The following is a 27252-nucleotide window of genomic DNA, read 5'->3' as shown; positions in this document are numbered from 1 at the left end:
GGGCTGCCAGCGTCGGGCTGTACGTGCCTGCGGTGACACCCTGCTGGTGGCCGTAGGGACGCGGGGCCCGGCCCCTGGGAAGCGCCAGGCCGTGGCGGTGCTCGGTGCTGTGCAAACCGCACCAGGACAGAGCACCTCCCTCGTCCTCTCCCCGCACGGCCCTTGGCAGCGCAGCGTCCCCGTCCTCCGACAGCTCCCGGCGCCGAGATCCGCGGCGCGGCGGGAAGGCCGCCGCCGTCGCCTCGCCTCCTCCTTACCGCTGGTGCGAGAGCGGGAGGGATCCCCCGCTGTCTCCCGGGGCTGGCGGCGCCTTTAAGGGGCGGGCGGCGGGGCGGGAGCGGTGGCGGGACGCGGGGCCGGCTCCGGCTGCGGCTCCCCCCGCCCCAGCCGCGGCCGCCCGGAACTCGCAGCGGCGGCCGGCCATGGTGCGGATCGTGGCGGTGAAGACCAAGCCGTACGGCGACCAGAAACCCGGTACCAGCGGGCTGCGCAAGCGGGTGGCGGTCTTCCAGAGCAATGCCCACTACACCGAGAACTTCATCCAGAGCATCCTGGCCACCGTGCCGCCGGCCGAGCGGCAAGAGGCCACGCTGGTGGTGGGGGGGGACGGCCGCTTCTACATGAGGGACGCCATCCAGCTCATCGTCCGCATCGCCGCCGCCAACGGGGTAGGGCTCCGGCGCCGCGGGCGGGGGCGCCGGGCTGCGCTCCCTGACATTTACCGTCGCCTCTCGGCGGGGAAACGGTGTCGCCCCGGGGCGGAGGCCGGTCCGGCTGCGCGGGAGCGGGGCGAGCGGGGCGGGGGCGAGCTGACAGCGGCTGCAGGAACCCGGTGGCGCTTTGCGTGGCCGTGGCGTGGAAGTAAATGGGTGACTGACACATGAGCTGACGAGGCGCAGCGTGGGGACAGCTCGTATTTCACGCAGTAAAAATTACCTGGTAGTTTTCCCTCCCTCCGATAGGTGCAGGAGCAGTCAGACTTCTGCAAGTGCGGAGGTGGGGAAGTAAGCGCAGCTTCGCTGTTACTGCTTCTCCTTGCTTTGGGCGGTAGTTGTGTTCTCCAGCTAACAGCACAAACCAAACTGTTGGTTTGTCTTGGTCCTGTCATTTGGTCAACCCAAGAGAAGCCCAGCAGGGAATGTGATGTTGGTAGGGGTAGCTGTGCTGAAGCTGAATCCGCAAAGGGAGGCTTTTCCCTACATTCGGTCTTTTCCAAATGAGAAACCTTTTCTTGTGGGACACCTGACTCCTCCTCATCAGTAGAGAACTTTCTTCCTCACAGACCAACAAGGAGAGAGTGGACTGAGGATGCTTGGTGGTTAGGGTTGGACATTAGGGTAAAACCGTAGAGTTACCCATTTCATCTTCCCAGTGATAATCAGGTGCCTCAATGCCTTTAAATGTCTGGCTCCTTAAGGAAAAAATAAAATTAATTTGAGATTGCTGCCTTCTTCTGGCATAAAGAAGGAAATAACTGTTTCTTTTTAAGCCACGTAGAAATTTGTGTTTTGTGATTTGTGGTAGCTGTTCAACTCTCAGTCCATGTCCCAGCATCCCTTAGCAGCATCGGCCTTGCTGCGTGCGCCTGTGGAAGCGGTGGATAGTGCAGCCTTCCCCGACGGGACAAGCGACAGACATCGATTTATTTATTTGTTCTAAGAAGCGCTCGGAGTTGAAAGGGTTGGAGCTGACTGCACGCACAGACAGCACCTTGCATCCCTATGAAGAGCAGACTGGGAGACTTGTTCCCTGGGATAAAGCCTTAGTTTGTACAGGTTTTTGGATGTGTACCCAGGGCCTGGTGGGATGAGGCAGCCTTCCAGGCACCGAGGAATTCTCCATCATCTGCGTCTCAGCTCAATCCCAGAAGTGAGCAAGGGTCTGAAGGTAAAACCGTGGTAGGGCCTGATTAGGTGTCTTCTTGGGAGAGGGTTGAGAGCCAGTCACTGCTCAAATCCTCCACCCTGATCATGCAGACACTCATCTATGTGCAGCATTACAGCGCTGAGCTTTCTGCCAGAGTTGCAGAAGCAGGTCCCAAGGGGTGCACTTGCTAATGGGCATTTGCCTTGTAGTATTTTGTCTGTGTGAATTCAAAGTGCTAGGCCAGAATTGGCTCTAAAATCAGAAAAATGTTCTGGAAAGGCAAGAAAGGAAACAGGAGGTAGAGGAAGAAAACAGGTGGAAGAATGTGTGGGTTAAGAGCCAAGACACTGGTATTTGAAGTGAGAAGTTTTACTTTAAAAGCTTTTCGGTCTGAATCATTAATTTATAAAACAAGATAATGGCTATGGCCCGAGACAAAATGTTAGGCTATTTCAAGCAAAAATTTGGCAATATTACAGCATTACCAGTCATCTACTGACGCAGGTTCTCTATACCTTTGTTGTAGCAGAAAACAGAGGTAGTGGTATAGGCTTGCCGGAGTGCTGTAGAGTGCCATGAAATTACCCCATTTTTTCCCTCCAGAGATTCAGAGAGGACTGGCACGTCAAAAGCACTGCAAAATCATAGATCTAAGTATCCCATTTAAAAAAGAGGAGGAAGAAGACCTCATAAGGGAGCACTGAAGAGAAGTGCAAAATATCCCCCAAATTCTTTAATAAATGAACAGCAGTTAAAGCCTGAATAAGTAACCAGAAGGAGGTACAGTGAAGTGATCTGCAGAATACAGAGCCATTGAAAACTTGATATACAGTTGCTGGCTAAGTTTGAGTGGCACTGGCCTATATAAGACAGCGCAAGTATTGCATTGCCAAACTCAAGAATGGCAAAAGCGTCAGGTCCCAAGAAATGAGGTGACTAAAAATAGGAGGTTTCTTTAGCAAATGCAAAATGCTAGTTTTTGATAAATTTCTATGTACTTGCTTTCCTATTTTGGAATGGTTAGGGGATGCTTGCTTCGTGGTTTTTGTCTGTAATTGCAAGTATTAGTTCCCACAGTGTAGTTGGGTAAGAGCCTATGAAAATCCTGTTTCATCATAATAAATGTGAAGTAACTGGAAGTTGCCTGCCCTTCAAAGAGAAAGGTGGACTACGTCTGTTAACCGGTAAGAAAGCGTACTGCAGTACAGGGCACACATGGTAGCTTGTTCCTGGAGACTATGGTTTTGTCTGAGTGCTGGGGCTCTTGGGTGTCTCCTGATTCCAGCAGCCAGGTCTCAGAGAAAGACTCAGTAATCTCATGCTGAGAAATACTGAGTAATATAGAGAAAACTCCAGAGGTGGCTGCACTGCCCTGTCTGGACACCTGAACCGCCAGTGCTGTTTTGTCTGTAGAGACTGATTATTACAATGCCTGTGAGGAGGAACTGGTGTACAGTTATAGCATGAATGTGGTAAAACTGAAAACAAGAAGTAAAGATCTAATGAAGATAAGTTTGGGCTGCAGTCTTTTTTAACATAGCTCTTCTGATTGCTTGATTGACAAGGTATGTTATACCAGGCTGTATTCACTCTATCTAAAGTCAGTCAGCCAGCCAGCCACCTGTGCCAAAGCAAGTGCTGGAAAACTGTATTTCTGGTCCTAGGGATTAAGAGGTGTTTGGATTAATACTTTAAAATCATGTAGTTTTAAGATCTGGTTGAATGGTCCTCTCGAGCCACAGGAGAAGCCTTGAGGACCACAGTTCATGATTGTTAGTTTTACAACGTAAAAGGAAAGGATGCTGAAGTGAGTTTTAGTTTTGTCTCCATCTGGAATGGTTAATATATAACTAAGGACTTATATTTGACTAGCAGCAACTCAATTTGTAGTTGCGCGATTAAGGAGTGTTTATCCTATTTATATAAGTAAACTAAAATAGAGATTGTTGGTTTTGCCATTCTCAGTTGGCATCCAGTGTAGCCTGCCTGCTTTGTTTTGGTCTGTTGTGCCAGGTTTCCTTGATGTTATTCCCACATAGTTAGTGAGTCTGACTCTTTAATTACATGAATAAAAGCTTAAAAGCTCCTGCTGGAGCATCACCTGTCAGAGTAGAGTTGTGGCTGTACACTAGCTTTATGTCAAAAGCATGCAAAAATTACAGAATTGAAGCTATAAATCTAGATCTGATCATACAGCTAGCACCAGGTGGATTCACTAACATTGTCACCCGCTATTCAACAAATTTACTGGTTCCTTCTTAAATAAACAGATTTCAAAGTGCTGCAAAGTTGCTACGCTACAGCAAATTGCTTGAAGGTGTTTTGAATGCCAGGCAGTGCTTTGCATGTTAAATACTAGCCTGGTTTTGTTTTACTGCTGCAGGACAAACAGTGCTTTTGTTAGAAATACCGTTCTCTACCTTAGAAAGTTTGGTTTCCTGGCTTGGCTGCTATTAACCTTTTTCCCCACTTAATTATCCCAGGGAAACCAAGTGTTTGAACTCTGTTGCATTGCTCAGCAGCTCTTTATTTGCCGCTGCTCTGCTTTTGTAGCTCTGCTCCCTTTTTGTGTGCTGTTCTGCCATAGCCTCCAGACCAGTTCCCTTTCTGACAGTGCCGCTGAGCCCATAATAAGCAGTAGGTGCGGTGCAGGCTTGGAGAGCCATGGTCTGGTCCCGGCTAGAGCGTGCCCACGTTCCCGGCCTCAGCATCCCAGCTGTGGAAGGGGCGTAGTGGGACTGGCACGTCTGTGATCTGCTTTGGGCCTCCTGATGGGAAGTGTTCATTATTGCTCACCCCTATCTGAGCCTCACTTGTTTTTCTTACCTAGTTTTTAAGAAACCTGTTACTGACGTCTCTTCTTTTTCTTGTCTCTGCACAACACTGTGCAGTCAGCCTTAGCCTTGTTGGTTTACAGACCTTCATCCATTCAGCAATTGGCATTGTTATCGTGAAGAATAGACTCCCTCAGCCCTCAGGGTCGGATCTTCCTTTTAAGTAAAAGCTCCTGATATTAAAAACATCGAACTAAAGTGATCATAAAGCTCTTACAAAGAGCAATCCCCGTGTACCAGAATTAGATGCAGTCATGCTAGATCCTACAGGCCATTAAGAAAAATCTCAATTTCTGGTCTATCTTGTGTTACTGTTTTGCTCAGGAGCAGAAGGGGAAATTGAAGTCTGATATGTGACATAAGGAAATAGATACCAATTGTGCCATGAGCGTTCCCGTGCAGATATATCCTGGCTTCAGATTATGGTGGGTTTTAGAAGACAACCATGCATGCAGCAGCTCTTACAGCTTGGAGACTGCTTTTACACTAGCTTAGCTTCTTTTTGCCTGTAAAGTTAATTGGCTTATATCAGTTTACAATTGAAGGTTATTAACGCAGTGGTCAGGTTGTCCAGTTTCGGTGCCTTTTTGGAATTTTAAACTCTACAATAATGAAACTCCAGCTCAAAGGAAGAGCTAAGGTGCTTTGCAGTTAATCTCTGCAAATCCAGCAGACAGAGTTGAAATTCATACTAACAGGGGTTTAACTGTAATCTCCTGGAACAATGACTGTATAACCAGAAAGCTCAGCTCTGGCTGTGCTGGTAGGGCAGCAGGACGGAGTCTAATGCCTTCTCTTTGTCAAGGCAAAGTTTGGGATAGGTGAGCTGGACTGAATGGGCGTTACCCATATGCCTTATGCCAAGACTGAGCTGCACCAGGTGCACAGCTAATCAATATATTAATTAATGCTTCAAATGATGAGCTGGAACATATCTTAGAAGTAAAGAGAAATAACATAGGATATCGGTAAGAAGAAGTGCAAAGAAGGATGCATAGGCAGAAGTGATAAAATATGAATGTAATATGTACATTTATAATCATAGTACTAGTTGCAGAGTAACATACTGAGCAGCAGATCTGATGAGTAGACAACAAAGACTGTTGGCAGTATCATCCTGTTATTTAGAAAAACAAACATCATTCCTAGATTTTTAAATAAGGTGGTTGTAAGTGCAACACAGGAGATAAAGTCACACCAGGACCGTTAACTCCTGATCTGGGGTACCGCGCCTCAAGAGAGGATGCAGTCTGCTTCAGGGAGGCTCCAGCAGGAATGACCTGAGGTTGGGCAGATGGGGCCGGTGGGGAAGGAATGAACTTAGCCTAGAGATGGGGAAGCATGCTGGCAGTCTGCAAACGTCTGCAATGATGCTGCAGGGAGGAAGGTAATAAATTGTTCTCTGGCCTGCTGAGGATAGGGAAAGAATTAATATTGCAACAGCAGAGGTTTAGGTTAGACATTAGAAAATGTTTTGGAAGCTTAAGGCTAATGAAAAGTGTGCATTGCCTGGGAAAACCTCTAATGAGAATGGTTCGGGTAGGGTTGACCCTGCCTAGGGCAGGGTCTAGGTGACCTCTCCACAGCCATTCCAGCCCTCTTTCCTGCTACTGTACTTCAGCCTCTTTTTCCCCTGGGCCCACAGACGAAGCTTCTCTACCACATCCTAGGAAGTTTGTGAGAAAACGCTTGTGTATGTCTCCCCTCTCTCCCCTTCTATCCATGCTATTCCCTGCTGTGTATAGCCACCTCACCGTCACGTATACATACTGTGGGTTACTGGCTTGCTATCAGACAGCAGCTTGGCTCTGTACACCTCAGGCCAGAGCTTCTGTCCCTGATCCTGCAAGGTTTAACCAGATATGTCTCTGTTCCTCATGCTAGCACCTGGCTGAGCCAGCCAGTGCCCTCCCTCCGTTCCACAACCTTGTCTGCATTTCGTAATTCTGGATTTTTTGGGTTCAGGTCCTGGTTTCTAAGAGGATCCAGGGACAGGGGCCCTCTCTCAGCAGGCTGGGGCCAGAAATCCCGGAGCATTCCTGGGTTTGCTCGAGGTAAACCAGCTGGAATGCCTTTCTGGTCCCCTGGTGCAGGGGCAGGACGAGAAACACCAGGGCAGGCCAAGGTAATATGCAGATTTGTGTGTGCTTTGAATTTGAACAGCCGACCTTTGAACAGAAAGTTTCTCAGTCTTGATTGCTGGTGTGTACTTCTCTCCTGGCAAAGGGAGGATCAGCCCCTGCTGGTGTGACAAACCTGGAGCCCATCGCAGTATCTATAGCAGCCCTGCAGATGGTGGTTTCATCCCTAGCCCTGCAGAGCCCTTTCTCTGCCACCCATCTAGCTTGTCTCTTAATTTTAACCGGGGTGCAGTGTAGGTACAGAACAATGTCTCTTAATTCTGGAATGACTCATATGTATGTGGTTGCATCTATGTGCACTCATGCTGTCAAGGTGGTGCCAGAATATTTTGCCTCTCTGGAATCTCTACAGCAACTTCAAAACCTAGATTTTTAATTATTTCTTATGGAAACAAAAGAGTTTAGCAGTTGGAGCAGCACTCCGTGTATGACTAACAGGCTTGCAGTTGGTCTATTTATTTTACTATGGCTCCATTTGTCTTGGCATTGCCAAACGTCACACACAGCAGTGGCTGCCTGGACCAGAGTTGTACTCGGGCAGAAAGTACGTGATTTTGGCAGCTGAACAGTGGGGTTGTTCGGTGCTCTTGGCACCTTCTTACGGTGAGTGTGCAGGCAGCAGTGCAGGGACTAGAACTTTTCTGTGTGCAGTAGCTAGGGAAGTGTGATTTCTGTTTTGAAGGAGAGTCACAAAATAAGTGCAAAATACCTGATTTGACTCTGTTCGTTTCCTGGGGTTTCATGCAGTGTAACTTTTTGACTAATCACAGAAAAAGAGCATAAGGATAATGCCCGCTGCATGGGGAGAGAGAAGTGCGAGACAGAGGAACGGGAAGAAGCTGAAAGGAGAGGAGAGGGGCTGTGCACAGAGGAGAGGGCATCCTGGACCTTGGAGAAGCCTGACCCAAGGGTGTTTGCAAGGAATAAGAAGAGAGAATTACTTTTCAGTCTGGCTTTTGCAGAGTGGGTTTTCCCTCCCCCGACTATTTTGTGTGCCTGAATGTCAAAATACAAGATGTAGCTCGGAGGAAGGCTGTGCTGGGGATGAGTTGGTGTTGGAGTGGGAGGTTGGGAGAGCCTGCCTGTCTGGTCCCAGGCTTGGGGAAGGCTCCAGGCAGCCGAGGCCCTGAGTGGGTGGGATGAGGGAAGATGGGAGAGGGGATGGGGCAGGGACCGGCAGTATTGAGCCAAGAGAGGAGCTGCGTGCTCTGCAATGTTTTACTGAGATTTAAGTCCTCTCAAAATTAGTCTTGTTTGTCTTTTTATCATTAACCAAAGTCAACAGTTAGTTCATGGTTTTAGCTCTATTCTTGAATGTCTGAAGTGCAAGATAGTGAAAGGGGACCTAAGCTAGCAAATGCCCCTGCCTACGGCAGATTGGCTGTTTGGAGGGGAAAACACCCTCACCAGCCTCTGACTGCCATGAGGAATAAGAGACCTAGGAAATATGACCACAAGGAAAAGTTAAGGAGGTTGGGGTTGCTTACTGTAGCAAAGAGAGGGCACTCAGAGTCTATATGCTAAAGGATTTTTTTTAATGTGCGAGAAGTTGTCAGGAAGAGGTTTATGATCAATTTGTTTTCTGTGTCGGCTCAGGAGGACTGAAACCACAGCAAGGAAGACGTACAGCAGATTGTAGGAAAACACTTCTAACTGCAAGGCTAATTATGCACTGGCACGGCTTACCTGGAGAAAAAGATTTGAAGAACATGTTATATCAACTTTCTGGACGATGCCCTAGGTGTATTTGATCCTGTACCAGTTTTGGGGAGGGAGCAGATGACCTGCTGAATTCCTTTCTAGCCCGTAAGTGATCTGAAATGATCACAGTCATCCAAGCAAAGCCTCCCAGATTACAGATCAAATGACGCTTCCCCAGTCTCTGCTCCAGTCCTTAGAGGTGGTCAGGATCCACCTTTGGTGAGCTTTTTTCGCCTCTGCATCTTCTGGCAACCATGTGATCACCAACCTCTGTACCAGTCCTGCTTGGCCAATTACTGGTGATTCAGTTTATCCCAAATAGTGATGCACATGTGGCAGGAAAGCCCTGGGACCAGGTGGGCGCCCCAGAGGCGGGGTTTGCTATATGCTGTTCTTGTCCCTGTGCTTTATATGCACTGTTTTATATTTTGTTTGATAGAATGTGTTTCATTCTATGTGCATAAGCATGGCACTAATGATCAACACCTTCCTCTCCAGCTTAATTTAGTTTGATTCCTCTGTCCAATACATGTGCACTTAATTACACGCACAAATTCCAAACCCTGCATAGGCCTTTTCCCTGCCAGTAAGTCCATGTGCATCTTCTCCGTCCAGCTGCGGGAGCGGGTAGGTGACCTGCGCCCTCCTCCTGTCACTTAATGCTGCAGCATTTCACAGGGCAGTAAGTTTATCTCGCCGGGAATAAGAACGAAAGAGCTTGCTTAGGCCTTTTCGTGCCAGGGGACTGTCCGGTGGGAGGCTCCCCATAGCTCATTTTGGGGGCTGGATTTTGTTTTCTGTGCCACTAGAGGGAGACCTGTGCCTTTGCATGAAAATAAAGGGCATCTCAGCTTGCAGGATGCTGAAGTAGCATGAATGTGTAAAATACAAACCAATTGTTTCTAGCTGCATAACCCAGGCAATTTTGCTGTTAGTCTATAATATGTCTTGTCCTAGTTCTGCAGTACACATGCTTCAGTGTGGTTTGGTGGGGAAAAGAGAGGAATTAAGGAATCAAATTCTGAGCCCATGCAGAATACATTGCTTCTGGGACACTGAGACAAGAGGGCTCTGGATGGATCGGGCAGCTTGGTTCATGTGCGGTGTGTTCAGGCCAGTGCCCTGCAACGTCCCGGCTCTTGTCTAAGCCAGCGCTCGCCCCTTGGGCACGCCTGGGTAGGTGGCTGCGTGGGGCAGCAGCCTTTGGGGTTCCCACAGATGGCTAAAATAGCTTTGCTTTCTGAGAACAAACCTGAATTGAATTCCCCTTCCTTGGGAATTAAATCCGCTCCCTAGAGAGTTAGACACAAGAGCTCTCTTGTCTCCTCAGCTCCCTCACAGGACCTGGCTGAGGCCTTTGCAGGTCTCCAAAGGTGTTTTTCTGCCTTCGATCATGAGGTTTCCCCTCGGTCTCATACAAATTATCCAGCTCGATTTTAATGTACTGATGAATATAACAGGATCTCTTTAGCCCTTGGAAGAAAATCTGTCAGTTTTTGGAGCAATGAGAGAATCGGCATCTCAGGAAGCAGTCCTGTGAGTGCCTTCATACGTTCTCACAATTCAGCTGTGAACACATCTCCTTCCCACCCCACCCCTGCTTTTTAATAGTGCGACAAACTGAGTCATTACAAAGTATATGTTCTTTAATTGCTCCAGTAATATCTATAAATTGTTTCCAGCAGCTCGGACAGAGGACTCCGAATGTTATTGAAGTGGCTTGGAGGAAACTCTGATTTCAGGCTAGCATTCAAAGTTATCTTCCCCATGTTCAGGAAGGTGATGCTTCACAAAAGTTTCTTGGTATCTGAGTCTCTTCTCTACGTGTTTAAGCTGCTCCAAAATGAATGGCTTAATCAGATGCAGTTTTCTAAAACATTTGATAGTTTTTTTGTGTTTTTTGTAACTCCAGGTGCATATACTGCCCTTGGTGAGACTTGTGTGGGTATTCAGTTGAAACCATTGCTCTTGTGGCTTTTTAGCTACTCTGGGTTTTTCTTAGTCAAACAAAAGTTTCCCCACTATTCATCGTGTATAATGTCCCTGTGTTTGAGAGGGAACCCATGGAGAAGTCAGGTTGTCAAAGCAGGAGTTGTATGAGCAAACTAGGTAACAGATCTGTTGCCTTCCATTTTAAGAGTGACCTTTAACTCACCAGACTTTGCAAAATAACTCCAGCAGAGTGCTGCCATGTCTGCTGGAGGCTTACCTCCCGGGGACCTGCCGCCCCAGGGAGCGGCATGACGGCCGGCCCTGGCCAGCGGCCTGGTGCTGCCGTGCAGATCTGCTTGGCTGGCGAAAACGCTGGGCTCCACGCCGGGGCAGCACGTCGGTGCATCCGAGCAGAGGGCTGAGCTGCTCACTGCCTCCCCTGTCACTGCTGCCCTAAGGGAAAACTGGGTGGATTGACGGTGCTGGGCTCCGGTGGGTGATAGCACAGAATGGCAAGGAGCTGTGCCTGTGGAGAACAGAAGATGATAAAGAAGACAAAAATCCCCTTTTCCCAGCCGTTTCAGTGAGGGACGGCAGCGTGGAATTGTGTATTCTCCGTGACATTGATCCTCCACAACAAGTGCAAGAAAACGTCTTCAGTTACAGAAACCACATTCAGCTCAAGGTTCAAGGAGCTATTTTTGGGTGTTCAACAACTTCACTGAACTTCTGTCTAATAGGTGGGCCATCGCTGGTGTCAAGATTGATTTTCGTATTTTGGCATAATTTACTTTTTAAATGCATTTTTATGAAAAAAGAAAATGGAAGACGCTCCTCTGCCTCTGTTGACCATGCCAACAGCTCCTTACAACGATCAGAAACCAGGAACCAGTGGATTACGGAAGAAGACCTTTTATTTTGAATCCAAGATGAACTATTTGCAGAATTTTATCCAGAGTATATTTTTTTCCATAGACCTAAGAGATCGACAAGGATCTTCTATGGTAGTTGGAGGTGATGGGAGATACCTTAATAAGTCTGCAGTGGAACTGATAGTCCAAATGGCTGCTGCCAATGGGGTTGGTAAATGTTAAATGACTAAATTCCTATAGTTGTGTAGTTGATAAATGCAGAAAACCATAATAAATTAGTCACTATGAGATTTGATTTCCCCAAAGACTTTATTCAACTGCTGATAGTTAACTTTTTAATGCAGAATCAGTTTGGTAGTACAGAAATTACTGTTTTTTCCACTTTTAAGTGATGCAGTTGGATAGAAGTATGTGGGAATAAACATGCAGCAAAGAAAATAAATACTGCTTGGTTTTTGTGTGTTCTTGTTTTGTGTTTTGACATGCCACAAGCTATTGGCACCTGTGGATTTCATAGTCTCTCCATCAGATCATAAAACCCTGATACTGTTCAGAAGCAAAGTGGTAGAGCCATGGCTCACTGTTCAATGGCAGCTCAGCAGAAGCTCATTCAGCATTGGTCTGAGCTGCTCAGCAAACGAAAAGGCAAAAGATGGTTCTATCTTTCTCAACAGGTATAAGTTGTGGCTATGTGATAAGTACTCTGGGAACCTTTGAAAATTGAAATAAGATGAGAGTTAGGAAGTGAGTGGCAACCTTTGCAGTGATCTCTGATTGTGCTGGAAACCTGTATTTTGGAAGCAGAACAGAAGGCTTCCCTGTTTGCAGTAGAGCACGGTTCGTGCACTGCAAGACTCTTGGGCACTGGGGTTTTGTCTTTGTTTCCTTCTGCTTTTTAAGAAGAAAAGACTCTGCTGTCTGTCCTGGATCTCTTAGTGCAGAGCAAAACTTTACACTAGGAGACCTGGCTCTTAGGAATTTGTTTGACAGAAAAACTTACCTGATTACAACAGGGTAATTAGTAGTGAATGGGAGAATAGGAGAGAGTTGTTTGTTTGTTTTTTTTTAAATCAACATGTTTTCCACCTTGGGGAAAAAAAGTCCTTTGGCATTGCAAATTAATGTATTCCTCTTAAGTCAGTCTATGGGCTGAGCAGGAGAAGTGGAAAATGTGCACAAAGAGCCAGGCCTGCTGCTTGGACTGCTTGACACTAGGACAGATTTTCTGCTGGTGAAGATGAGATTAGACTGATCTTCACCAGCTGAGACTTTTCTCATGCACTTCTTTCCAGCGATGTGGCCCGTGTCTGGCTAAAATCCAGTTTCACTGCTGGTTTTGATATTTTTCATTTATTTTATACAGTTTGGCTAATACCTGTGACTATAAGCATTGTGCTCATCTTGCTCTATAGAGTAGAAGGGATGAGTCCAAGGATGCTTTCAAATATAAAAAAAAACCACAAGGAGGGCATGCATATTGTGTTTGGAGTATGTGAAAATCTCTTTTTCGGTGCGTGGCAGTGATAGGTAGTTACCTCTGCCAATGTGCAATCAGCAGAATTTGTGAATAGCACCAAGCACACTTGCTATGTCGGTAGCATCACATCGTCTGTTTTAAATGATGATTATTTGGCTAAAGGAAATGACCAAGGTAGTTTGTCCGCTTAACCTGACTTGTATAAATGGAAGTGTCTCTATTCAGAGACTGTAACTGTGGCACAGCGTATGGGATTGGTGAGGTTGTTCTCATGAGGCATCTCTTGTACAGAAGGAGGACTGGAAGGGTGTGCTGAAAACACGATGGAGCTGTAGACACCAGCTTCCTTAGTCTGGAAAGCATGTTTTCGGTGTGAAAGCATCAGCCTGCGTTACTGGGGGAAGGAGGGGGACCACAGGAGGTCTCCTTTATTGCCTGTGTGCATCTCAGTGGGGCTTTCAGTAAAACCAGGGTGGTGGAAGAGTTGCCTGGATTGCTTCAAAGTGCTGTAACCCAAAATTGCCACATAAAGTGGGTCTGTTTGTGAACGAGTCTGTTTTGAGTATTCTGTGAAAGGTATTTCTGCATCATTACATCCTTAGATTTTTCTCATGAGAAATTCCAGAGAATTAAAAAAGAATAAGTGTAAATTGCTCAGCACACTGCTACACTGAGCAACCTTTTCCAGTGGTTACCACAAAGGATTTCGTGTTGGATGGGGTGGAATGGCACCAAAAACCGCTGAAAGCCGAGGAGGACCCCAAATCAGAGAGCAGCTCGTATGGAGACAAGTGTTTGCGTCTTTTCCTTCCTTGCGACAGGAGCAGTGATACACGTGCAAAAGCCGGAGTTCAGGTGTGCTGGGAGGACAAGCTGTGTAAGGACAGTGGATTCAGTGTGTTCAATCATCTCTCCTGTAGGTGCTGCGTAGTTTGGGAGAGAAACTCCCTTGTTTTGCCAGTCCTCTGCAGCATCCCTTGAGCTGCATGCGAGGCCTGGCAGAGCACTGATGCAGAGGGGTGTTGCAGGTGGACATGACTCTCGAAGGGAAGCTGGGAAACAAAAGATTGTATTAGAGATGAGTTTCCTAGAGACTGCATTAATTCTCGGTGAAACTGAAGGAGCAAGACTTGGAGGTTGGAATGAAGCACGAGACAAGGTGTACTGGTTTGGACTGAGAATGGGGGGAAAAAAGCACAACCCATGTAGGCTGGACTACTTCAAATTAAATGTATGACCTAATAAACTAGTGCGATCAGCCTGGTAGATAGGCACTGTGAGGGCTGTAATATTAGCTACTATGGCCAGCTGAAAGAAGGGCATTCAATTTGGGTTTTTAAACTGCTGTTTCACATTTATGCTTGTTGTTTGCTAGAGGTGCAGTTCTTTTAGCCATGCCTTGCTTGCCCAGCTGGTCTGTGACAGCTGTAGCATGTAATAACTGATCGGCAGCGAACCTGGGGCTTAGCACCAGGCAGTGCCATGGGAGAGGAATCGCAGTCATCCAGTGCCCTTGGCTTAGCACCGAACGTGGACCTTCAGTCTGGGAACACTGCCTTTTATTTTCTGGTTTATCTTGTGTTTGAATGAAATTCTGCCTCCTTTCTCAGTCCTATACAGGGTCTAATCTCCTCAGTTGATGGAGAGTAGTCTGGTATTTTTTTAAATCTCTGTCACCTCATTTGGGGGCTGTAGTAAGGAGCATGTTCTTCCAGAAAAATATTAATCTTCTGTTTTATTACATGAACTTCAGCAACTGGATCCTGATTACCTTGTATTGCTTAGTACATTGGTCTGGATTTAATCTCAGTGGTATTACTAAATTTATAGGAAGGAGGTGTGTTACCCGCTGAGAGTAAGGGAATCTGCAGCTGGTCCAATGGGAGTAGTGATGATGTTTGATTGTTGTTTTGTTTTGGCTTCTCTTAGTCCCATTGTGTCTTTTGAAAGCAAAGTTCGAGACCATAGCCAAAGGGGGGTTGGCATTTTTTTTTTGGTTGTTGTTTAGATGCCTCTGGAAAGCTCAGCTCTTCAGTGCAAGCTGCCATTTTCAGTTGAGCTGCAGCATTCATAAAGGAAAATGCTAAAAAGGCACAACAGAGCAGCGTCAGATGCTGACCTTCACTGTAGACAGCGGAGAGCTTCGGCAGCCTCCCAGGAACAAGCTGTTTGCCTGCAGAGAAGCAGCACCTCTGCCATCAGCACGCTTCCTGGGAGCTCTGGTTCACCTCTCACCAGTGTTTGGGGGTTTGGCAGTTTTGCTGGTTTTAGGGTTTGAGACTCTCAGTAGTTTGTTTTGCTTTTTAATTTTCAGATTGGCCGCTTGGTCATTGGGCAGAACGGCATTCTCTCCACCCCAGCGGTGTCCTGCATCATCAGGAAAATCAAAGCTATCGGTGGCATCATTCTGACGGCCAGCCATAACCCCGGTGGGCCCAATGGGGATTTTGGCATTAAATTCAATATTGCCAATGGAGGTAAGGTCGCTTGGTTCATTTTGCTTTGCTTTGTTTCTGTTTGGCCATTTCTTGTGTTGACCCAGAGGAACCTAATTTAACTGTCTTAATATCACAGAGGTTCAGTGCCCTGAGCAGTGGGTTTCCCTAAACAGAGCAAGTGACTGATCTGCTCCCCTCGTACCCTGATATTCCTCCCCAAGGGAGGTATTCCCAGTCCCGGGTGTTTTGCTGTACTTCTGAAGTGTACTTCTCTTGCAGTCTGATTCTTTAACGTCTTCCTCCTTGACCGTTTTATCTCGCAGGTCCGGCTCCTGAAGGTATCACGGACAAAATTTTCCAAATCAGCAAGAAAATTGAAGAGTATGCAATCTGCCCAGATCTCCAGGTGGACCTGAGCACCATTGGGAAACAGCAGTTTGACTTGGAGAACAAATTTAAACCATTTACAGGTAAACGACTGTTCTTCCTCTTGGAAAGCTTCCTTTCAAGTGGAGTTAGCGTGGACCTGCCATGAATGGGCAAGGACATTTGGTGTTTCTGAAGGACAGACGTGGCCATTCTGACCTCTCCTTCTCATCTGTTGGATAATCCAAGCAAGGACATCACTCCTGGCATCCTGGCGTTGGGTTTTTTTTCGGCCTGCATCTTACCTTGTGTAGATACTTTAATTGTGTCATTGTATCTGTCCTGCAAAAGGTTATACTTCAGTAGGTAAATCTGGTCCATCAAACTTCACTAAAATCAGAGACTATTTTGTCTTTAAGGCTACTACTAACATGTACTTGCCAAACACACAACTCTGCAGTTAAAGTGCATTTTCCAGATTAAAAGTTTTAGTGTTAGTGTTTAATCTTTGTAACTGATTTTTTTTCCATGGTTTCACATATAAAAGCTCTCTCTGTGAGCGGGAAAGCCATTACATTTCACACGTGACTTTTGTCAATTAGCAGTGAAATACAAAAATACATTAAAAAAAGACTTTTGAAAAACACTTACTGCAAGTATTTTTCACCATCTCCTGGTGACCTGTGCTTGTAATTAAAAAAAATAATTAAATCAAAAGATTATAAAAGTTGGTATTTGTCTCAGTCCCCATTTCTGTATAGTGGGATTTTTATGTTAATGAGGTTTTCATAGCTCTGTCTGTAGATGGCCTGTTAGTTGCAAAGGTGCAACTTTTTCAAATTATTAGGTGCACAGTTCCTGTTGACTTTGGTGGAAATTGGAGATCTGTTTTTATTTTTTTTGTTTTCCCCCCTTTTCCTTTAATCCCGCTCTCCAGGTAAGCGGAGTGGGACTGAGCCCTCTTGAAAGAAGTCCAGGGAGCCATAGCTGGGAACAGTGTTTGTCTTAAGGATTTTGTTGGTCCGTTTGGTTTGTAAGCTGATTAACAGTGACAGCCTGTTAATTAAGTTCTTAATATAGGACCATTATTATTGTCTTTATGAAATGATTCTATGGGATGTTTAAAGGCTTTCTGCTGAGCCCTGGCCCTTTGCACTAAGGACTGTCAGCACACTACCACGTGTAGCAAAATTGTTTCTCCGCAAAGATTTCAGACTCTGAGAGTTGGTCTCTATTTACTTTTTTTTTCAGTGGAAATTGTGGACTCGGTAGAAGCTTATGCGAATATGTTGAGGAACATCTTTGACTTCAGTGCGTTAAAGGAACTGCTTTCGGGGAAAAACCACCTCAAGATTCGCATAGATGCTATGCACGGAGGTACGGGTGGACTTGGGTTTGCAGGATTGCGGGGCACCAGGTGTCCCTGGGGCTTTGCCACCTACTTCAGAGAGAAAACTTTTTTCTGATATTTATATCCATCGTTTGTACATTTGTTTCTTGTTTTGCAACATGTTGCATTTTCCTTTCTGCAGGCAAACTTTTTATGGCTTTACATTGTTTTCTTTTGTCAAATGTTTGGACTTGGGAAATGTTTGGGGTTCGGGGGGGGGTGCCGTATGGCTCACACATGTCAATACACACCTGAGAGACAGGGGAGGTTAGTGCTGATGCTGTGATCCAAGCTGCCCTGGCAGACTGCATCAGTCAATGTCTCATGGAGGTCACAGTCGTTAGGCAAAGGTCTGCCCATAGATATTTGAGTACGAAAATGGGACCATTGGACTGTTTTATATAATTTAATATATATGCCAAGCTTGTGAGTCTCTTTCAGTAAACATTTTCAGGAGCACCCTAGCTTTCTTAGCATCTTGTTTCTGTTGTCTGCAGGCCATTCCCATTCCTATGCTCACTTATTTTTTATTGTCTATGTTATTAGCATTTGAGAGCAGTAAATCCTATTGTACCGCTGGATGTCTGTGAATCACACATGCATTTTCTTCTGTTATATGGGGCTGTCGTACTAATATCTCGGTGCACTTGGGGCATAAGCCCTTCACAGTGGGGTCCTGGCTCACACGCTGAGCCCTTGGCGTAGGCTCATCCTTGCTTCTAAACCCATGAGTGGTTTCACTTATTTAGTGGGACAGCCCCTTAGCTGAAAAGCTTGCTTTGGCAAGAGCCTGTGTGCCTGGATGGATCAGGCTTAAGCACACCTATGTGCTGCTTGGGGCTTTTGATGTTGAGTGCTTGTGCTTTAGTACCATAAACCCTATAAACTGACCCAAAGTGAGCAAACTGGAGGCCTGGGTGGTTTCGTGGCTGGTGCAGAGCTGCCTGAGGGAACAGGCTGACTCGTTTCCTCTTCATGTTTTGTTGTGATAGTTGTGGGCCCTTATGTAAAAAAGATCCTGTGTGAGGAGCTCGGAGCCCCAGCAAATTCAGCTGTGAACTGCACCCCGCTAGAGGACTTTGGTGGCCACCATCCCGACCCCAACTTAACCTACGCTGCTGACCTGGTCCAGACCATGAAGACAGGAGAGTACGACTTTGGAGCTGCCTTTGATGGAGATGGGGTAAATGAGCTGTTCTGTATTTACCTTTTTGCCCTCTAGTCAGTTGTGGTGGAGCGACCACTCACCTGCTTTTAAGCAGAAGAGGACAAAGGCAAAGACCTTTTTTCTCCTTCTCTTCCTTCTGTAATTGTGAATTGCAGTAGTTTGCCACCATGGTAATAGTTGGCTACTCTGTTAATAATGAAGTCCAAACTGTATTTAAGTAGCTTTAAAGGCTGTGAAATATCAGCAGGAAGGTGAAATACTGTACAGGTGTTGCTATTTAACTTTTCCAAAACTCTATTTATTTCAGTGCAGTCAAAAATCTCTGAGAGTCGTTGGCTCACCTGCCAAGTAGAACCACTTCTGCTATTGCAGCCTTTTTATGCTAAGCAGGGATGAGAGCTGTTTTTCTCTTGTCTTCACCAGGACCGCAACATGATTCTTGGGAAACACGGCTTCTTTGTGAACCCCTCCGACTCTGTCGCCGTCATTGCTGCCAATATTTTCAGTATCCCTTATTTCCAGCAGACTGGAGTCCGTGGTTTTGCCCGGAGCATGCCCACTAGTGGGGCTCTTGACAGGTAGCATCTCCCTCTGTGCGTGGTGGGAGAGGGGAGGGGAGCCCTGCCAGGGAGAGGGACTGTCCCCTTTTTGGGGACACTCACTCCCCACTACATGTGTCTGTAGTGGGGAGTGAGTGCATGGTCCGCCTGAAGGGTGAAGCAGTGCCAGGGCTGCTGTGGGGTGGCTGCCAGGGGAGGCAGTGAAGTTTAATTAATTAAATCCTGTTTGGAGACATGGCAGAGCTGGGGTCCGCTCTTGGCTCTTTCTTTTCTCTACAGATAAACCCAAACAAATGATCCTCCCCACCCTTAAAATTGCTTCAGAAGAGCTATGTGTTTATTCTTTAGTTGTGCATCCCACCCATTTCCCAAACGTTACACCGGGATAAAATAGAGGATTGCTGTACAAAGAATTGTTTGTTGGAAAAAACCAAAACAGTGGCATGACCTGCCTTCAGTGTTACCCCAAAAGAGATGCTTGGTAGCACCTGAAGGTCCTACAGCAGTAGTTCACATGGGAGTGCTATGAGTCCAGCTGTGAAGTGACTTAGTTTTCTTACCTTTGAAGGGTGGCCCATGCTACAAAGATTGCTTTGTATGAAACTCCAACTGGCTGGAAGTTCTTTGGAAACTTGATGGATGCAAACAAACTGTCTTTGTGTGGAGAGGAAAGTTTTGGTACTGGTAAGTCAGCGTTCCTGATTTCACCAATGATAGTATTATTCCTCCTCTTAGTTCTTTATTGTGCTGGGTAGCTTGGGATTTATCTTTCATGTGTAGTTGTTAATGCTTCTAAAATAATAACATGAAAAAAAAGCTTGCAAGAATCACTGGTGGAAATGAACACAATGGTAAAAGTTTTGTCAGGCAAGAGCTAGTTCTCCTTTCAGTTATTTAGGAAGGCATATGTAGATACGCAGGAAGTTTAAGGGCCTCTTTACTAGCCCGGTCATTGAGTCTATGGGGATTAAGTGCAGTGTTAAATGTATTTTTCAACTCTTGGTGGCCAGGAAAACCTTCTAAATGTTTTCATTTCTGGAAAGAAATATGGTTTGGAGCATGCAGTTTTATTAGGGAAGGTTTCAGGTCACTATTAAATCTCTGAGCTTAATAGGACCCTCATTTTCCTGTTCTAAAAACAAGGTATGATTTATAAAGTTTAAATTAACACTTGCCTTTGAACAGTCTAAGCAAGTTATTAGGTTACTGAGAAACAAAGTGAACATCTTAAGGAATTTACTAGGAGTGTGCACGTGACACAAAACTATTATTTGTGCAGGGAAGTTAAAGTGAGCAGATTTTCCTCTGCATCAGAGCGGCGTGCTCAAAACGTGCAGTGTTCCCGGGAGGCCTCAGCAGTTTCTGAGTTCTCCCATGGCATCTACCACATGGTTTTAACATCCTGACTGTGGAAATGGGACCTTCCCTGCACGCAGGAGGTCAGCACCTAATTCATGCACAAAGGCTGAGTTTCGTCTGCTCTGAATTCTCCTCGAGATCTTGTTTTTCCTATTCTCTAAAGACCCCTGAAGACTGGGGGCAGCTGGTAGGATATGCAAGGCACAGGGTCTTGAGGGAATTTAGGCTGAATGATTTCAGGCTCAAAGCTTGTGTGTTTTCATTCTACCACCCCATATTTCAGAAAAACATTTTAGCCTGTGTGTGGGTGTCTCACAGAGCAGGGATGGCCTTAAATCCCCAAATGCCTGAAATTAAGTGCTTTGTGGAACTGGGGTGCACAACTTGACACAAAAGGATTACTCCAGCTTTTCTGTAGCTGAGGAAATGGCATCACAGACTCTGGTTGAAAGCAGTTTTCTGTGGGGCCGAAGCACTCTTCAGTGGCAATATTTTCACAATCAAATGCTATTCTGATCCGTGTGATTTGGCCTCAGGTTGGAAGGAAAGGGGAATTTCAGAAACTGTTGTATCTCTGTAAAGAAATCTTGGAGTAAATTGTGAATAAGGAAAGATTTTGGAATTTTGCCCTGAATGATTTCAGCATGCGTTAAGTTTATGTTCTGGACTTTGGCTAATAAGAGGGCACCGGCATTTCAGTAAATAAATAAAACCAAAAAGCAGCAAATGATTCATGGAGCTGCTGATAGGAGATGGTCTCTAATGAGCAGCTCTCTAAAATTGTTTCCATCTTTTATTGTATGAGCAATGAGCTCATAGTTTCTCTCCATCCCCCAATAGGTAAGTGACTCTACGTTACAAATAAAAGTGACTGATTCCATTTGCAGCAGGGGCTGAGAGAAAGGTTTGAGATTTTGGCCATGCAGCATCACATCTGAGCGGCCAGGGACTGAAGCAGTTTTGGGGGGGACAGATTAAGAAAGGGCCCAGGAGTGTTGGCCACCCCCTGTAATGCAAAGGGGGTTTGTCCATCTGGCAAATGCACTTTAAGGAATGAAAAGGGGTGAGGAAGGTTTTTTGATAGTAAGTTGATGAGGAGTTGTTCAAAGCTGGACAGAATGCGAGTGCTGAAGGGGAGAGAGGTGAAGGAGCAGCCAAATAGACCCAGTAGAAATTGAAACAAACTGTGACCCGGTGGGACTGGAGTCCAGGAGCAATTAGAGTAATGCGACATGACAGAATTCCTGCTTGCTTTCTTGGGTATTTTATTCCAGCAATAAGTTGATACATCACATGGGACTTCTGTTTATTTAGCATTCCTCTCCATCACCTCTGTACAGCTCTCTCCGCTGTAAAGGACCATGAGGATAATTTATTGCTGCATCCACAATAGTGGGATTTGTGTAAAGCGCTGCATAACCCATGCCCCAGCCCCCAGCCTTTTTCCCCAGACGATTGTCTACTCAGGCAATTCTTGAGAGGGTAAAATGGCAGCTCTGGAGTGCTCTCTGCATTAGGAGGCATACCCTGGCTCCTTGGGATTTCATTCATACCTGTTTGGAGGTTTCCCGGAGCTCAAAAGATAAAACTCAGAAGTTGTGCATCTGTGGGGCACAGCACCAAGCTCGCAAGCCAGAAGCATGGAGTCTGGGTTGGATGTATTCTGGGCTGCCATTTGATCCCTCGTTTAATTTAGGTGTTCAGGGTGCTGTCTAAGTTGCAATACCCTCTCAGGTTTCCCGAGGGCCTTGGTGCTGTGCAGTCCCTGCCCCAACGCTGTCAGTCCCTGTCCAGTGTGCTCCCAGGGAAGGCTGGGCTGGCCTCTGACAGCCTACTACTCTCGGTGCAATGCTTGCTTTGGAGGAATCCTCTTCTAGCCAAAACAGGGTCTTTTGCAGCCTTTCAGTGCCTGGCGTGTGGGAGTGAGAGCAGGCGCAAGGCTCTCTTCTGGTTTCCGCGTGTGAATGAAGTCTCTCCTTGCACTGCTCTTTGCCAGCCCGGGTGGCTGGTGCTGTCCGACAGGCTGCTCTTCTCTCCATTGTGGGGTAATTTCAGAGTCGTTAGGGTTTGGCTTCCTCAGCGAGGGCTGACATTTTTCTTGGTGCTCAGCCAGAATATGTGCTGATCAGAGTATGCTGATTTGGCAGATGGTACGTGACAGCTGCTTGAAGAGGTTGATGTTAGTCCTTCCTGAGCTGTTCCTTTGCATTTGTGTTTGGTGGGTTTTTTTGGTTTTTTTTTTGATGACCTTTTTACTGTGCATTCCCCATTACTTCCTTGGGAACAGAATTAAGGATCTGTGAACAATGAGTGTGTGTGTGTGTTAAAAGGGGCCGAATGTTTTATTTGGGCTATAGCTAAAAGCAGATGATATCTTGAACCGTTTTAACAATACAGCAGGGATCAAGCTCATGAAATGGCTTCCATTTGTGAGTTTGTATAGCTGCCAGTTGGATGGAGGAGAGAAGACAAGGTAGGGCCGTAGCACAGACTCTTGCATGAAAAGAGGTGGGAAATGTGTTTCTCCTGTGGCTCTTTGCAGGCTCTGACCACATCCGTGAGAAGGACGGGCTGTGGGCTGTCCTGGCTTGGCTGTCCATACTAGCCACCCGCAAGCAGAGCGTGGAGGACATCATGAAGGATCACTGGCAGAAATATGGCAGGAACTTCTTCACCAGGTGGGGAAGGTGCTCCTGCCGCCTCACACTTACCTCTGTCCTGTGCTCGACCCTCCGAGGTCAGAGCCCCAAGCACCGATGGCGCCAGCATGTGCTACCGCAGTGCTCTTCCTGCCTCGTTACACTTGCTGTTTCTGTGGTGCTGCAGTAATTTCAAACTCCCTGAGCAGTTTGCTGCAGTGTGCAACATATCTGGGTTAAGTAAAACAGTGGGTATAAAAAAACCTTAACCTTCCATGATGTCCAGTTCAGGATTTGTTATTCTAAACATAAATCTAGTAAGTATCAAAGTCTGCAAAGGCTGTACATTTTATATCTGCAAGGTATCTTTTTTCCTTTTAATGGAGATTTTTTTTCTTGCAAGAGTCTTTTTTGCCATTGGAACAGTATATTTCTTGAGACCACAAATCACAAGTTAATTTGTAATATCTTCAGTGATGGCAATGTCTTATTGAATGGATGCCCAGCTCCTAGGCCATTATTTACCTGGTTGTTTCTGTCCAGTCCCCAAATACTCTTAACTTAAACTGCAGTAGACATGGAATTTGAAAAGGGAAAGGGTGAGAACCAACCTGCACATAAACAGAGGTGGGAACGCCGTCTGGAGTGAAAGCATTAGGCAGAAACCTTTCAGCTTGGAAGACCTACATGAAAATTCTGTCTCAAATTGCCAAATGAAAGAACTTGCCTTTTCCTTTTTTTTTTTTTTTTTCCGTCTTCTTTCTTTTTTCCCCCCGCACCACAACGCCAGCATACATCTGAGGCATTTAAACCTGTGGAAAAAATGCCAAAGTCTAGAATAAAAAGGCAGTCTTTTAGCACCAGAGGTATGTCTGCATAGCGAGCTAAGTGCAGTGGTAGGCAGGTTAGCAAGCCTGTGCGTGCTTCATCTAGCCAGCCGGGCAAATAAAAGCGGCACAAATCACACTGGCAATCAGAGTACAAAGTCTTGGATCCTGATGTGTGCTTCAGCTGCTCTCTGCTGCCTCTCTTACCCGGGTTAATGAGATCAAAGCTGGCACTGGTATGTTATCATGTGCTGCAATCACACCTGCATTTTGCTGTGGGGACGCACATGAGGATGTTCAAGCAAAATTGTTATCGTGAGGAACCTGTTGAGATCCTATCGGCAGAATTAGAATAAATTCTTTGCAGTCAGCATTGTTGGAGTCTAGCCCTCTGTCTTCGATATGCCTAGCACAAGACAGCACAATTTGCGCTTTCATCTCTCCTGACGCCGAATGTCTGCAGTGTATCCCACGGATTTGTTTGAATCGTAGCTATATTGCTGCACACAGATCCTCCTCTTTTCTTCCTGTCCTCCCCTCCAGTAAGGGCGTAGAGAACATCTACGGGGCAGACCTCAGTGTTTAAACAAGGGCATCACAAAACATTGCTGCTCATTACAGCCTCCCCTTCCTAATCTTTATTGTGTGGTGACTGGTTGTAGATATGACTATGAAGAGGTGGATGCAGATGCAGCTAACAAAATGATGAAGGATTTGGAGACTGTGATGTTTGACCGCTCCTTTGTGGGGAAGCAGTTATCATGTGGTGACAAAGTCTACACGGTTGAGAAAGCTGATAATTTTGAGTACAACGATCCAGTGGATGGAAGTGTCTCCAGAAACCAGGTGGGCATAGCCTCGCCTGGGCTGAATGTGACCTCAGAGGGGTGTTGTGCTGTGTATTTTGGGCTTAACCTTTGTCCGGTGCATTTGCACCTGCTTTAAAGTCAAATGTTGCATTTGTCCCTTGGAAAATTTTTTCTGCCCTGTGTTTGCTGGTGGGATCCTGCCCTGCGTGAGGGAAGGGTCTGGAGGCTGCTCCAGCCCCAGCAGGGCCTGGAGGGGGAGCAGAGCTTCCCTACAGCCACCCCAGAGGGGAAGGAGTGAAGGAGCTGAGTTGAGGGGGATCCTTTGGGCGATGGGTCAGCAGCCAAGAAACGGGTTGTGCTGAATGAAAGGTTGAAACCCCACTGGAGCACGAGACACAAACCCTCCTGTTCAGGTATCGTCTTGTCTCTAGCACTAGACCCCCAGGTTGCTGCAAGCGAATCCTCCCTAGATGCATTTGTCCCTGAGCTGATGGCACTCCTCATGTGCTTGCCCCTAAGAGGGCAGGCAGCAGTGCAGAGCGGCTATAACAAGGGATTGAGTTCCAGGCTCTAGAAGTCACAGGGGTCTTAAATGCCTGAGAGGTGAGTAACCTGTCACCAGAGATTATTGAAATAAAAATGTCCCGTAGATGGATTGGTTTGACAGCATAATGTGGAAGCACAGTAAGTGGGAAGGAATAATGGAGAAATCTTGCAGGAATGATTGCCTTGCCTGTGGGATGACAGGAGCATTTTCTTTACGTCCTATTTTCGTGGAAGAGCAGTGGATTGGTAATGCTGTGTCTGACAGAGAATCAGACCCTGGCTCTTGTTTCCAAGCAAGCACTTGGAACCTTACAGCAGCAACGCGCTTCGTGTGGAGGTCTAGCAAGTTCTCCAGAGTGATGCTCCGGAGTGGGGAGAGGATAACAGAGGAGCCTTCTGTGGCTTCCTGAAGAGGAGGAGCTCAGGGATCGCGCAGGTCAGGCATAGCCGCGCTGGGTCTCACGGAAAATACCTTGGGTCCCCAAGAGGTGCGTAGCTGAGAGGCTTTTCTCCTCCCCTTCTCTCTTACCAGGGCTTGCGGCTCATCTTCTCTGATGGCTCCCGCATCATCTTCAGACTAAGCGGTACTGGCAGTGCTGGAGCAACCGTGCGGCTGTACATTGACAGCTACGAGAAGGATGCTCAGAAGATACATGAAGACCCACAGGTAAGCATTGCATCTCAATCATGGCACCGCTGGCTCCCAGCCTTCCTAGAAAGCTTAAATCTTTGCTTAGAGCTATGGGAAGGTGCTGGGTATTTTGGAAGCAAGGGCTTTGGTATCTTTAATCCCAGTATAAATAGATATAAAAAAAAAAAAAAGGCTCTGTGTGGAACAAGTGTTACTTATTCAGAATCCCTCACAGCTGCTCCTGCAATTGCACATTAGTTTTCCTGTTTGTTTATGTTACATCTGTGGCTGGTTGCAGGTGTGGGAGGACACTGTTTCAGTCCTGAACTGACCTAGTTGACACGTTGAGTCGCTAGGGATAAAATGAGGTCACTCATATACCAAATTTGGGAAATACTTGTTTTTAAAAAAAAAAGGGGGGGGGGAGGGAAACGGGATGCAGTTGTATATAAGATGACACTGACCTTTTCTGTACTAAGTTTAATACATGTTCTTTACAGCATCGTTTAAAAATGCTGTTGACCTCTCTGGCAGGCACAGGAGGAAAAGAATCCTCATTTTAGATTCTGCAGCAAACAGTCTGTGAGCTCTTTTTGCATAACTTACTGTGCCATTATTGACAAAAAGACTGAAAAAAACACCACATTCTGAGAGGCATGAACTAAACTTACGATTTAACTGTCCTGTGCCGATGGTGCCACGGACTTTGGAGTACAGCACAATGAGGGTGGCAGCAGCAACACCGGAGCTGTGCTCGGGTTTTCTCTCCAAAGCTGCATGCGGTCATAACACTGCGTCCCTCACTGCGCCGTTCCTCTCGCTGGTCCTGCAGCTCGTGTTGTGAACCCAAAAGAGCCCCTTGGCCAGCAGTGCCGAGCTTTCAGTGTCCCGGGCTGACACCAGACGCCCACGAGGGAAGGGTGGACGTGACGTGCGTAGGCTGCGCGTGCTGCTCTGCTCCGCAGTCCTGAGCCATCTCTTTCCTTTCTGCAGGTCATGTTGGCACCTCTCATTTCTATTGCACTGAAACTTTCACAGCTTCATGAAAGAACTGGCCGCACTGGTCCGACTGTCATAACATAAAGACCCGGTCAGACATCGTGCTGGAGTGCACACCGAGTGAAGAAAGTCAGCCTATCTCCCCTTTTATTGTCAAATCTGTTACTAAAAGAGGAATATTAATTTTATCTCTGTATTTAAGAACACTATTGGACTGCTAAGGATAGACAATAAAACCCAGCCCCTGTCAACACTTTGTGTGCATGTTACTGTGCTGCTTTTCTGCATCACACAGCACCGCTGGCAATTTGTGTATGGTGCACATTAGCACAGCCTTTTGGTTTAGCATATGTACGTTTTTTTTTTCTTAAACAAAAGGCTCTAGAAATAACACAGAGACTAGATTCTTCAATAATACAGAGATTTTTTTTCTATCTTGGAAACTTTCCTGGAAAAGAAGCACAAATACTTTATCCTTGTTAATATATAGTCTTTTAAATGTGATGTCTCTGAATAAGCCATGGCTGTGTACTAAGGCTGAGTATTTTTTTGCTTAGGTGGATTTTTTCCCTTTCAAAAACAAATTATGTAAATTGATCTCCATTTGCCTTCTGTATAAGAAAACCCACAACAAGCCCTCCACATAGAAATGAGCAATAACAAGCATTGCAAGATATTAAAGTGATACGAGCTACAA

The 27252-nt window shown here is 46.2% G+C and overlaps 1 protein-coding gene across 1 annotated transcript; it reads left to right on the top strand.

Moving 5' to 3' along the window:
• Window positions 1–344: 344 nt before the first annotated feature.
• PGM1 (phosphoglucomutase 1) lies at window positions 345–27252 on the top strand. The gene is made up of 11 exons (XM_009461209.2): window positions 345–668; window positions 15138–15300; window positions 15585–15731; window positions 16879–17004; window positions 18010–18200; window positions 18609–18763; window positions 19314–19429; window positions 22647–22782; window positions 24233–24416; window positions 25458–25592; window positions 26550–27252. The coding sequence occupies exons 1-11, from the start codon at window positions 423–425 to the stop codon at window positions 26637–26639; spliced, it is 1689 nt and encodes a 562-aa protein (XP_009459484.2). The 5' UTR covers window positions 345–422; the 3' UTR covers window positions 26640–27252.

Source organism: Nipponia nippon, unplaced genomic scaffold, assembly GCF_047370975.1.
Source record: "Nipponia nippon isolate SJK-2023a ecotype South Korea unplaced genomic scaffold, ASM4737097v1 scaffold_5, whole genome shotgun sequence".
NCBI lineage: Eukaryota > Metazoa > Chordata > Aves > Pelecaniformes > Threskiornithidae > Nipponia > Nipponia nippon.
The sequence above is the reverse complement of the archived record's forward strand: the minus strand, read 5'-3'. Positions and strand labels throughout refer to the sequence as shown.